General features: G+C 54.6%; 1 protein-coding gene across 1 annotated transcript; it reads right to left on the bottom strand.

Annotated features, from left to right (window-relative positions):
- Nucleotides 1–2,445: 2,445 nt before the first annotated feature.
- Nucleotides 2,446–5,559, bottom strand: ColSpa_06918 (serine/threonine-protein kinase BUR1; the record flags this gene model as incomplete). The annotated part of the gene is made up of 3 exons (XM_049273130.1): nt 2,446–2,594; nt 2,649–5,250; nt 5,428–5,559. The coding sequence occupies 3 exons, from the start codon at nt 5,557–5,559 to the stop codon at nt 2,446–2,448; spliced, it is 2,883 nt and encodes a 960-aa protein (XP_049129087.1).
- Between the last annotated feature and the right edge of the window lie 7,080 nt (nt 5,560–12,639).

Genomic DNA, 12,639 nt, shown 5'->3' with positions numbered 1-12,639 from the left:
TCTTAGTGCCATCGGGCGGAATATGAACTGCAGCTTGTGATTCATGAATTATGCTCCAACCATCTCCCACCTTCGTGTACCAACGTAGAAGCTTGCGAACACTAATCAATCTTGCTTGGATATGTATGAGTTCACGCCTCTATCCTTTCTTAACCACGGCTTCGAATAGAGAGCCGTCGACCGCCTCTTTAGTCCCATTGCCTTCCTCGTCCTGCCGCTCTAAAACCCTCCTCTAAAACCTAGCAGCATCATCACCACCCCCAATAACCCTCGGCAGACACCACCTCCTGATGTCCCCCTCTTTCACGCTGTTCCCAAATACCACCCTCTTCCCCTTCTCCTCACTTTCACCCATAGCCTTCTCAACAAGCACCACCGCCCCGTCCTCTCCAAGTCTTCCCTCAACCGCCCTCTCCATAGGGACCCAGTCCCCGGCCCCTTTCCCGTGACAATCCTCCTTGCCGTCCCTGGCCTCCGAACCATACAAACCCATTTGAGCCGCCTACACCGTCCGCACGGCGCCGACGGCGTAACCTTTGTGAAGGTGCACGGGGATGACATAAGCGTACAGTGAAGGCATTTGCCTGGCGTATGGTCGCGGAAGTAGACTGGAGGCAGCTTCGCGCGGGATGTGGCGAGCTCGGCATTGGTTTGGAGAAGGACGGGGAGACCATCAATGTACTGCAGCTTCGATGGCTGAGATCGTGGCTCAGGCTTGGGGCGCGGAGGTGGACAAGGGGCGCGCTTGGGATTGGTGGCGGTTTTGGGACGGGGTTGAAAGCGAAGGATGGGGAAGCCTTCGATGTATCGCAGTTTGGGGAGGAGAGGGTCTGACTTACCTACGGAACAGAGCTTTGTGGGCTTGGCTACTGACTCAGAGAAAGTCTGGTGGTTGGCCACATTGGGCTGAGGGTCTGAATAGGTGGCGGCATCGAGGAGAGCGTAGTTCGCGGTCTCTTCTTGAGTCGAGTGCACTTCGTTGGGCCCCGGACTAGTCGACGACAACATCTCGAGAATGTGTGCCGTTCCTAACTGTTCATCGAAAGCTGGCAATGAGGGGAGAATACCGCTAAAACGCTGAGAAGCAGGTACTCAGAATAGTTGATCGCTATATAGACTTAAAATGTCAGGATATGATACCAGAGACACGGACAATTTCACAAACAATTGTCACACTCTACTCGGCTATCTACTTCTGAGTTCATGAAACATAGTTATTTGTTGTAACCCGGTGACCTTTCACACGCTCTGATCTTCAACGAGCATATTCTATGAGGACTCAATGAATACAGATCATGTGCCTAACTTCAGACTACACAAGATAACAATGACATGTAGTCATTGCTTACGCCAACCTTGATGATAATGTAACAGGTCCTTGTCAGGCTGTCTTATGTCTTGGGGCTCGACAAAACAGTACAGTCTTGTTATCTATTCTGTATCCTATTCCTTGTTCATTGACTTTGATGGAAGAAAACAACCCCTCCCCCCCCCCCAAAAGAAAAAAAGAAGAAAAAAGCCAATGAAACAAGCATTCAATACCGAGTTATCTTCGCGTATTATCCCTCGCCCATCCCTCTTTACCCTTTTTGTAGATCTCAAGGACTGTGTTCTCTTATTTTTCCCAAGGGAAAGCACTGTCCTGCAAGTACACAAGTTCCAGAACTTGAAAAAGTGCCATACAGCTCGGAACAATGTAGGATGTTAATTATGGGTATAAGCTACTAAACACTGAAATCGTCAGATAGAAACGCTGACATGCACTGAATGACGATCGTTGGAGGAAACCGACCCGATGAGTAGCAGACACCAAAAGAGCACATTATGGGAACGAAATGTGAAGAAAAGGGCGCGATGCAATATCAATCGATGGTTGGAATATTTTCCAGTATTGGCTCGACTAGACAGAGCAAAGACCACACCGTCTCCGCCGGTGATACCTCAAAGGATATTTAGCACTAATGCATGTGTCCAAGCCACGGCCATGATCCCTATCGCCATCATCCTATGGCCGTCCTTGCGTAATGAGAAACACAACGAAAGCCAACCTGTCATGCCGGTTCAAGGTCCTGTAATACCCCTTCTCGCACTCGTGCGGCGTCCCCAAAAACAACCATATCGTTGTTCAGCCACACTGCTGATAAGTTTGGAGCCACAAATTCCCAACGCCAATGAAATGGAGGCAAGAATGAAAAGACAGTCATGTGAAGTCCCAAGTATGCTGATTTCCCTCCCCCCCTAACGCCGATGTATGAAAAGTAATGGTCAGTACCCTGGCCGTATCCCCCACTCAGGTCGCAAAGGGAACTAGTCGTCGACTGGCCAGGGCAAATCAAGTCTGAAACAAAAGCAGCTGTTCGTAGCCGTGAGGCATTGTTGTGTTGATTTTTTCCTTCCGTATAACGAGAGCCAAGCTCTCTTTTAAGCAAGTTTCCCCCAAGCTCACTAAGCGTGAGATGGCACGCTGCGGGGTGTCACGTCACCGCTGCGCTTGCGCCCTGGAAGCTGCGCCACTTGCTGTGATCTCGATGCCTCGGCAATCATGGCCATCTTCTTGCGGACGGTCGATAGACGAGCGGTTATCATTTGAATCACTGGGTAAACGTTAGCACCAGCGTTCAATATCTTTGGATTCCCGCAAGACTTACTTCGGTTGACAACCTGCTGATCATCGCTGTCCAGGTCGCTAGAGATCTCCTCACGGGGGAGATCCTTGCCTGAGCTCGAGTAACGGCGCTTGACCGTATCCTCGTCGTTGTCCAAGACAGCTTCAAGCATACGAATGGCCGTGACGTAGTACGTGACGCAACCTTCAAGATTCTCGTTCGTAATTTCGTCAATGGCAGCCGTTCGACTCATTTCCAAGGCTCGATCGTACATCAGCTTCTCGGCACTGATACCCGGCGTAAGATAGACATCCTTAGTGCTCGACGCAGCCGACACCGACTCGCCGCCATGGTTGCTTGGGTGGCTGGGGTGGTCCTCCGGAAGCTTCTGCTGGACGGCAATGAGCTTCAAGCGAACGACTTCGGTCTTCTCCAACACTTCGTTGAAGCGACTTCGCACCCACTGCACAGTCGAGTTGATTCGTTGAGCGAGACCTTCTTTGGAAACCTCAGCCGCGGACGCTCCTGTTGAGTCGCCACGCGTTTTCCGGGTCCACCACAGACTTGCGACGTCCATGGCTCTAGCTAATAGGGTCAGAGCTTTGACGTAAAGAACCAGAGCCTCTTCCGACAAGAGAACCTCAGCATCGATTGTAAGACCGTCCTCGTCCCCAGTGATTTGGTCGGCAGGCATACCACCGAGTCCGTGCTCCATCGATGGCGCGAGAGGGAATAGCTGCTTATACTTGACCTCGGCAAACCCGTAAACGCAGTCACTCCGGTGCGCAAAGTCTTGGATGAGCTTGACGGCTCGCGCGTCCTCATCAACCGGGGCGTTTTGCCTGCCGTCACCAATAAGACCGACGGGGGCTGATGGCGTCGGGTAGGCAGGAAAAGGACTGTAGAGAGGCGGAGACGCTCCCTTTCCACCCAATACATGCTGAGGGACCTTGAATCCGAATAGACGGACGCTGGCATCAGATATGGCCTTTGCGATGAATCCCTGTGTCGTGGGACTGGCCGAGAAATTTTTGCCGTCATAAGAATCGCGGCGTTCATGGCCGGAACGTCCCTTGCCCTGAGCAATTTGGACAGCGTTTGAGGGCTGCACACGCCCAGCTCCGGTCGCCGAGTTAGGAGGACCCTGTTGCGTTGCTCGACGGATCATCTGACCGGTCTTGGGCGACAATGAGGTAAGCCGCGGGTTGGCGGCCATCTCGTCGGCAAATGCGTTTACCTCCACATGCTTCTTCTCAACAACGACGTAATCTCGCTCAAATGCGACATCCTGAGCAGCTTTCTCTTGCTCTGTAACGCTTCGCTCGGCGACAGGACGGAGCTTGTTCCTCGGCGAGCTGTCGTTGAAGTAAGAAGTTGGTGGTGAAACAGAAGCTCGCGCTGAAGGTCGGTTGAGAGACGCATTGGAGAGTCTATGAGGCCGAGTGGGCGCAGAAGTCGAGGGCTGAGGCAATGGTGGACGGCGAATACCTAGTCCCTCTCCGTTTTCTTGCCCTGGTGACTGCCCGATACGCGTTGTAGCTTCGGCTGCAGCCTGCTGAGGTCGACCTTCAATAGGGCTAGGCAACTGCGGTGATCTCAAAGGTTTTTCACGAGGCGACTTTGCCATCTCACTTTGTTCACGGACAGGCTCGTTCTCAGCCTGTCGACGAAGAGATAGCCGGCGGGACAACGATGATGTCGAGTCAGACCGACCGAGAGATCGTAAATCCCGGGAGGCCTTTGGCTCTGGCTTGGGAGGAGCATCGTCCTCGACCGTGCCTGGGATGGGTTCGGTTAATATTGGGTCGTTGAAGAAGTCCTCGAATCTCATCCGTTCAACAGGGTTCCGAGTGAGGAGCTTGCCGATGAGCTTAACCAGCTCTTTGCTGACCACGAGCTCCTTCGGGTACTTCACCCTATCCTCGGCGGCTTCGATCTTACGCAAAAGCTCGACGTGGTTTCGGGCGCGGAAGGGGGGACGACCAGTAATCATCTCGTACAAGACCGTCCCGACAGACCAAAGGTCAGCCTTGGCGTCGTAGCGCTCGTAACGAAGGATCTCCGGGGCCATGTAGAGGGGTGATCCGCAAAGAGTATCGGCGAGAGACGTAGAGGGCAGGACGCGAGCGAAGCCGAAGTCGGCAAGTTTCAGCATTGGGAGGGACGCGAGGCCGGAATTAGGGATCAACGAGTCCTGGCTCGCAGTCAAAATCGGGCGTGAATGTGCTTCTCTAAACCTTGGTGATGGTAGAAGAAGAAGATTCTGAGGCTTGACATCTCGGTGGACGTAGTTCTTCTCGCGCAGGAACTTCAAGGCACTGCCAAGTTGCTGGAGAAAATGGCGAGTGACGACCTCGTGAAGACCCGAGTTAGGGGTGACGGGGTACTTCCTCGCCATCTCGTGGGTAGCCGGATTGGTGCTGAGCTTGTCCCTCTTCTTAATGAACAAAGACAAGTCACCAAGCTCGCAGTATTCCATCACGAGGTTGATATGTGTGGCCGATTCGACACAGTCGTGGAGGGCTACGATGTGGGGGTGACGAAGAGTCTTGAGTATCTGGATCTCGCCGTACAGGTTCTCTCGAAGCTTGTTGTTGAGCCGACCCATTTCTACCGACTTGATCGCTACAGTTGCTTTGGAGCTCTGTCACAATGAATCAGCACATCAAGTACGAGACACGCATATACGAGAGCATGGCAGCTTTAAAACAGCTTAGGGGGGTCGAGGACAGAAGGGAGCTCAGAGGCAAGCAGTGAGAGCAACAGCCTAGTTTGAGGGAACCGCTCTCAAGAAACGTCTCGGGTAGGGGAGCTCGCGAACCTTGTGGTAGCCACTGTACACCTGGGCAAAGCTGCCCTTCCCGATTTCACCTCCAATCACAAAATCCCCGATGGACGCATCGCCTTCGCGTCGCCTCCGCGAGGAGGACGAGGTTGGAGGCCGTTCCGCCATATTTGTCGCCTGTGAGATTGTCTAGGACAGGTGCAAGGTCGGGACAGTCAAGTCCAGGCCGAGGGCCTATACTATTCGAAAGACGTCGGCGGCGTGCGGTGTCGTCATGTACACGTTTGAGGTCGAATAAGAGATGGTCGAGAGGATTGGGGTTGATGGAACAGGCAAGAGAAAGAGTTGCGCGAGGAAGCAGAGACGGGCAGGTAAATACAGCTTCGGGCAGCAGCCTGAACCCTGGGGGTTATTGCTTCGGCGGGCAGGGACCGTAGAGCAGGTGGCAGGCAGCTATCCGATAGGTCGAGGGCGCACAAGCAACAGGCCGATGCAGAATGGAAGGACCGTCGTGGCGTCCGTGTGAGAGTGTAGTATGGTCTCGGCGACACGGCCGGGAGAGAAACAAAAGTCGAGGGAAGCCAGAGGCGGGCAAGGATGGGTTTATTGGGATGTTGAGATGGGTGGGCGGTAATCGGCGAGGAGGTGGGAGGCGCCGAAGGGTCGAGATAGATGTGACTAATACGGGCGGACGATGAGCGTTAGAAAGCAAGCTAAGTAGTCGAGGTACCAGCCGTTTGAGGCTTTCGCAGTATACGAGAGAGTTCGGGGGAGGTTTGGAAAGGATTGTACCTTTTTTTTTTCTTGTTCAGGACAAGAGTCAGGCAAAGTCCAAGGTCAAGCTAATGACTCGGAGCTATCAAGGCTGTGACGTTTGTACTCGGCAGGTACCCTGATGGAGAGGCGGTTGTGGACGAGGCAAACGGCGGTACACACGGTGTGGGAGGTGATGTATCCTAGGTATGCACAAAGGGTTCCAAGAAGTGAACGGGGGCAGAGATGTCGAGGGATGTCGTGGGTGGTGAAAAAGCAAAGGAGACGAGTGTGACGGAGCGGCAGAGGGCAGAGAGAAGTCGAGGTTGGCGAAAGAGAGAGAAGGGGCGGTCGAGATGGGGATGGGCAGGCGACGTAGAAGAAGGTCAAGGGACGCGCCGAAGGAGAGAGTTGAGTGACAGAGACAAGACTGGAGTGACGAGGACGGATGGGGCCCAGAGTGGATAAGACCGATTAGATAGGGAGGTGGATGCAAGGTTGTGGTGTGCGATAAAGGGTACCTAGCATTTGGAGCGGCGCAGCGATAGCGCCAGATGGGCAACGGGTAGATTGGATGGACTGCAGCTGGGTGCGATACAGTATGTGATGCGCTGCGCTGCGCTGGTGGTTCTTGCTTTATTTTTTATTATTTCTGGAGACGGGGGGGCCGGGTTGATCTGGGTCTGAGCAGAATGATCAACAAGAGGGATGCCTTGGTGATGGTTTTGGTGCGCTTGATCAACCTCCTGATCGGGATATTGAAGATGCCCTGATGTGGGCGGTGGGTTTTGGCGGATGTGCCGTGATGCTGCGGGTAGGACAGCAGGACTGAGAAAACGCAGCTAAAGCTGTGCACTCACACACACAGAACATATACACATATACACACTGTGAGGCGACCACAACCTGCGCAGTCAGGCCGACATGAACCTGACGTGCCTGGATGGGAAAAGAAGGTAGGTAGAGAGATGTTGGAGGGGGGGGGGGCAAGAGACCGTAGGAGATGCGTGAGGAGCAGCAGCAGAAAGTGCGCGTGTATCTCCTGGGTGATTCGACGGCGAATGCCTAGGCACACCACACAACAAACACAGCGCAGCACAGTCGAAGGAAGGACAAATGTCGAATCCTCGTCAAATAATAGTAAGCTCTGTTCCAAAACACACTTGGGCGACAAGACGACGACAGAGAGGGCGGGTGACCTGAGGACGTGCAGTCGGGGGGCTCGTGATGCAGTGCGCTGCCCTGCCCGGTGGAGCTCTTTCCCCAAGTGTGCGAGTGTGCACCTTGCACCTGCTTGCTGCGGTACTGGGAAAAAGCGGTACGTACCTTGCCCGCCTGTCTACATGCCGGTCCGGAACAGCCAATGCAGGTGCATCGTGGCCAAACCGCCCCGCTCGTATCCTCGTGGTCACTGGCCAGGGGTCTCTCTGGTGGTGGGACGGGGATGCGGTTGGGGAGGGATACCTTGCCTGTACCAGTCCGGTCTCGGTCGCGCAGGAGGGGACAAGCGAGGATGTGGGGAGCAGGGGAGCAGGCTCTCAAGAGGGCGAATGGGGGACGGGGCCGAGTAGGGGTATTGGCTGTTGCAGCACTCAAATGCCATCATGGCGCGATAAGGCTCATGTATCGCGATAAGACTAGGTACACACGACAAGCACCAAGCACCAAGCACTGGCACCACGCACCACCAAAAAGGTGTGCCTTGCCTTGCCTTGCCTAGCCTGGCCTTCACCGCCCACCACCGCCTTCCTCATCCTGCCGCACGCGCCCGTATCGTATCCTTCTTCCCTTCCTTACAACACCACCACCACCACCACTCTTATCCACCGTGGATCACAGCACCAGCGACATGCCGGGTGCCAGAAAAAAGGGTACGCCGTTTCGGTGTTTGCATCTCGTCCCTTTCTTGTGCATTTCCATCTCCACTCGCCGAACTCGCCTAACATCCGTGTTTGGGAAAGCGGCAGACAACGCAGCAACTTGCAGCCACTTGCCGTCCTTTTACCCCAGAACCCGATGGGCAAGGGAAATCTGCTGGGCAAGCTACCCAGCCATGTACCTACCGTACATTGATTATACTGTGTTTAAGCAGAAGCAAACGCAAACACAGCACGGGCAGCCTGAACAAGAACCCTCAGGCGCTGCAGGTACTTCCCACGCGCACCTACATGGACAAGTACCTCAACGTCGAACCTGAGGCACCAGATACGAACGTTGGCAGTCACCGACGGCTATGATTCTTCGACTCTGACAAGTGCTTCCTCTTGCGAGAGACACTATCCAGTTTCCCAGTGCCTTATCCCCCAGCACGTTGCCATGGCACGCCTCCTCTACCTCGTCCTTTACCTCGTCCTCCACCTCCTCCTGCAAGCCTGGCCTGCCACCATTTATCATCAATGCCAAATCCACCTTAATGCGGTACGAAGCATGTCCCTATCTATGGCAGCGCGCCTCGCTGGTAAGAAACCGTCTCCGAAGACGTAGCTTCCGGCGTGCAGCAGAATACACTGTGACTGCTGGAACACCTCTGGCCTGGCCGCTCGTCCCTTGTGGCCGTTCCATAATTACGTTGTCGCTGTGGCAGAACCCCCATCGGACCCCAATCTTCCCTTCTTTCTCCAGCCCCCACCGTCCAACCATCTCTCCAGTCGCCCACTTCAGTGCAAATCGAGTCTCCAACGCAGGCAGGCGTCTCCTCACCTCTAACACTTACACATGGCACCACCTTCGGTGTTGGGTGGCTGGCTGGCTCCAGCGGCCCTCTCTCCCCTGTAACAACTTGCTCGCGATGGAACCTTATCCACTTGCTTTGCCGTGTGGACAGCAACCCCTTACGCAGCTAGCTGCCCGCGATCCACCTTTGTAGCATTTCGTCCACCCTTCCAGATGCACGCCAGAAGACCAGACCCGGACGCATGAAGTCTGCCTGCTGTTGCCGAATCGCAGACTCTGCTGCGCTGTTTCGACACGTCAGTTCCGTAGTGTTTCGGTGCAGCTCTCGGCCAAGACAGAGTACCGGCTACAGAGTACCTCTTGCTTTCTCAGAGGCGACCCAGCGCTGCACGGGAGCGCTAGTCTGGTCCACGGTACGATGGTACAGACATTCTCATTCTTCGGACTGACTGATGTGGATCTCCAGGGACGGGCGGATGCATAAGTTTTGTTGCTCTGGCCTACCCTGATAGTACACTACACGCAGAGATACATACATCCATGGCGCCTAGCCGTCTTTTCCCTAGCAGCAACTCACCAAAACACATGCCATATCTCGTTATCTCATGTGAAAGCGAACCGACGGCGGCTGGGCTAGCCAGCTGTCAACCACCGCTCTTGCGAACCATCACATAAACTTCACCAAACCAAGTCGACCGGCTCAAGCGTCGCGGACACTCGACTGCTCGCTCAGTCGGTTCGAGTCGTGGCGACTCACAGCCGTCGAGTCCCCTCATCCCGGCGAGCCATGGCGCAATTTTGTGTTCCACTGCCTGACCGACGCCGAACTGACGCCGCCGCCTAGGTGCCTGACCCTGATGCCACAGGCTGCCAAAGTCAAAAGTCGCTGGCCACTTACTTCTTCCCTCTGCCTCTGCACGGCGCTGTCGTTGACTTGTCATTTATCGCCTCAAAACTTAACTTTCCGGTCCAAACAACGCCCCCTGTCTGATATGGATGTGATCCAATCTTGACTAACAGCAAACGCAAGCCCCCTACTTTGTAACGAACTTTGCGTGCTCAACAACAAATCGCCTGCCGCCCAGTACTTCCAAGCCTCCAGGCTGCCGTCCCTGGTTCGTCTTGCCTCACCTAGATTTCACCTTATTGTTCAGGCTGCTGCTCGTTCTGCCTGGCGTCAGCTTGCTCAGCCGGCCAACCGGATCACCAGACGACGTCTCCATCTCGGTGCTGTCTCGAGGGTCGAAACTCGAGACTTTGTCCACTTCGTGTTTCTTCAATGTTAGCGCTGACCGTGGCTGCCCCCAGGTGTCTCCCTGCCTAATGGGGTGAGATAAGACACACAATGTCCAAACACAGGTCCAAACCAACCGGGCAACCACAGCCAACACACACCCGCTGTAATGTTACTTTGATCGGGGTCTCGGGTGTCGTTAGGACTGGCGCTGCAACTGCAGCTACCTTACTCGAAATCCATGGCTCAAACAACTCAATGGGCCAACAGGAACGTCGCTCCCCACCTAGTTCCCGCCAATATCGCTACCTTGCAGCAAAGTACCGTGCCGCATCGGTCACCACTACGACGTGCAAGTGCCCCCAGGGCCAACACCTTTCCGTCGTTTTCAATCACGGCCTGCTCTCTTATCGTCCTCTCGCCCCGATATCCTAATCCATACACCTACACATGCGTGTCGGTCCGAGGCAACCACTCGTCTAGGGGAGACTTTCTCTCTGTTCCCGTTTCTCTCTCATCGCAGACACAAGCTACTCATCAGCAGGAACAGTCTCATCGTCCACCATTCAGTCGTGCTCGTAATTGACACCCAAAGCCTTCGTCATTCACAAAAACCCTGTTTCGGGGCCCATGAAATCTATTGACATCACCGACCTTGGCCTCGAATCGCTCGCACCCCACATGGCAATTCGCTCAAGGCAGAAGGCGAAGCTCAAAAGGCCAAGGCAGAGCCATCTACTGTGCCTGGCAAACTGACATCGATGGCGCAACCCCTTCACCAAAACTTCCAAGACATTTGTCTCGCTAGCCAGCCCCCCCCCATCCAAGTGCCATCCCCTGCCCCAAAGCGGCAATCCGAACTGGGTCCCGCGTCTTCGGAGCCGTCATCCATTCTCCGCCGATCGCTCTTCGTTCGGGAGTCGGCTTCCGTCCTCGCCTACACAATCCATTGTGCTGTCTGGTAATAGAGACTGGTGAAGGTACTCGACACTTTACAGGCCCCTTCCGTGAGACGTCAACCCAGGAGCAAATATTCCGAGTGGTCACTATCAAACAGCCATTTGCATCCCCGGCCGATCTTTACGCTTTGCTTCTCCCTTACACACAACACGGGGACCCATCCCCGCGTGCCCCAACTCCAAAGCTCCTAGCTCCAGCCGCCCACCCTCTCGGAGAGTGGATGCCCGCATCACCCGAGGTCCTAGCGTCCAAATGGTAGCCTCGCCGCCAGCGATCGGCAGCTCCCCAACCGCTGTTGAGCCAATCACCCATGTCAATCAGCTGATACCACGAAGTTCGAATTCGGGATGAGCAGCGACGGGGTACTGCACGCACCTAGGATGCGGCTCTGGTGTTTCTGGCGATGAAGCAAGCCTGGGAAAGCACGGGTTGTGGCCCCGGCCTGTGGTCCAGAATCGCCACTCCCCGTTGCCATCACGCGAGTCTGGAACTTCAGACCAAGTCGCTAGCAGTCCCTGAACGGCGGCCTCAGTTGCTACCGAGAGGCGTTCATCACATCTGTCCATTTGGGCAGCATATTTTCTTTTTTCTACATGGCCAAGTGCGCCGTAGAGTCATCGGCTGTACTCATCATCTCGTCACCGAACAGCTTGTCTCAAAAAACTTTGTGCGCCTGCACGTTTGATGTGCCATGCTATGTTCCATTGGGGCTTGAGGGATGGCTAGCCCTCTGATGCCGCCCACGTCACGTCGGACCTTCTTCCTGCCGTAGAGGAGTCTCTGACGAGGGTTTCTCGGGAAGTCGTATACCACGTACAACCTCCGCACTCATGCGCACCGGTGTTCCCTGCAAGATGCTTGTCGCCGGGCTTAAACGCCTCTGGAAAATGTTTGTTGCCCAACGGGTATGCGTTCGATGCCATTGAAGTTGGGAGCCAATATGCAGGCAGCTGGCTAGGGGTAGCCTCCTTTGCGTGCTGGTTAGTTGGAAGCAAGGCAGATAGACTCGCGAGTCATCATTTGCGGTTTTCTTGCGGCGGTATCTGGCACCCATCCACCATAGACGACGGCTCACAGAAGTCTTTGTAACAAACTGACGCGATCCTGCCTCTGACGGGCAACCCGCATCGCATCTTCGTCATTGCTCGAGAGACGGGAGGAGCCATACAATGTTTCCTGGAGGCGCGGGTTTTCCATTAGGCTTGTCTAACTGGACACATCAACACGCTTCCTCATGACGTCTGTCGGACACCGAGGGACGGACAGGGCCGCTCCTCTAAAGCACGAGTGTCAAGTTCAATTCCGAGCCACTCAACCACCCAATTATGTGATTCCGGCTCACTGCAGTGTAGATCGACTTACGCATCCTCAAAGTTTCACCAAGTAATTAGCTAACCTGCAGTAACGCTCCGCTGTATAGTCGTGTTGCAAAGACTAGCGCAACCCAAGGTCTGCTCTATTCAAGCAGGGGTTCTTTGAGTATAAACTACACAGATGGCTGAAGAACATGGGCACCTCCAGGAGCATACGCTTTCACTGTCACCATGCCATTGCTTATGTTTCCCTTGGCTCATTGTTCTTGGTCTATCAGTCCTAGCCCTCGCATTCTTCTCCCCGGCTTTCATAAT

This window comes from Colletotrichum spaethianum (genome assembly GCF_022836535.1).
Source record: "Colletotrichum spaethianum MAFF 239500 DNA, contig17, whole genome shotgun sequence".
NCBI classification, from domain to species: domain Eukaryota; kingdom Fungi; phylum Ascomycota; class Sordariomycetes; order Glomerellales; family Glomerellaceae; genus Colletotrichum; species Colletotrichum spaethianum.
Note: the sequence above shows the minus strand (reverse complement) of the source record. Positions and strands in the feature narration are given on the sequence as shown.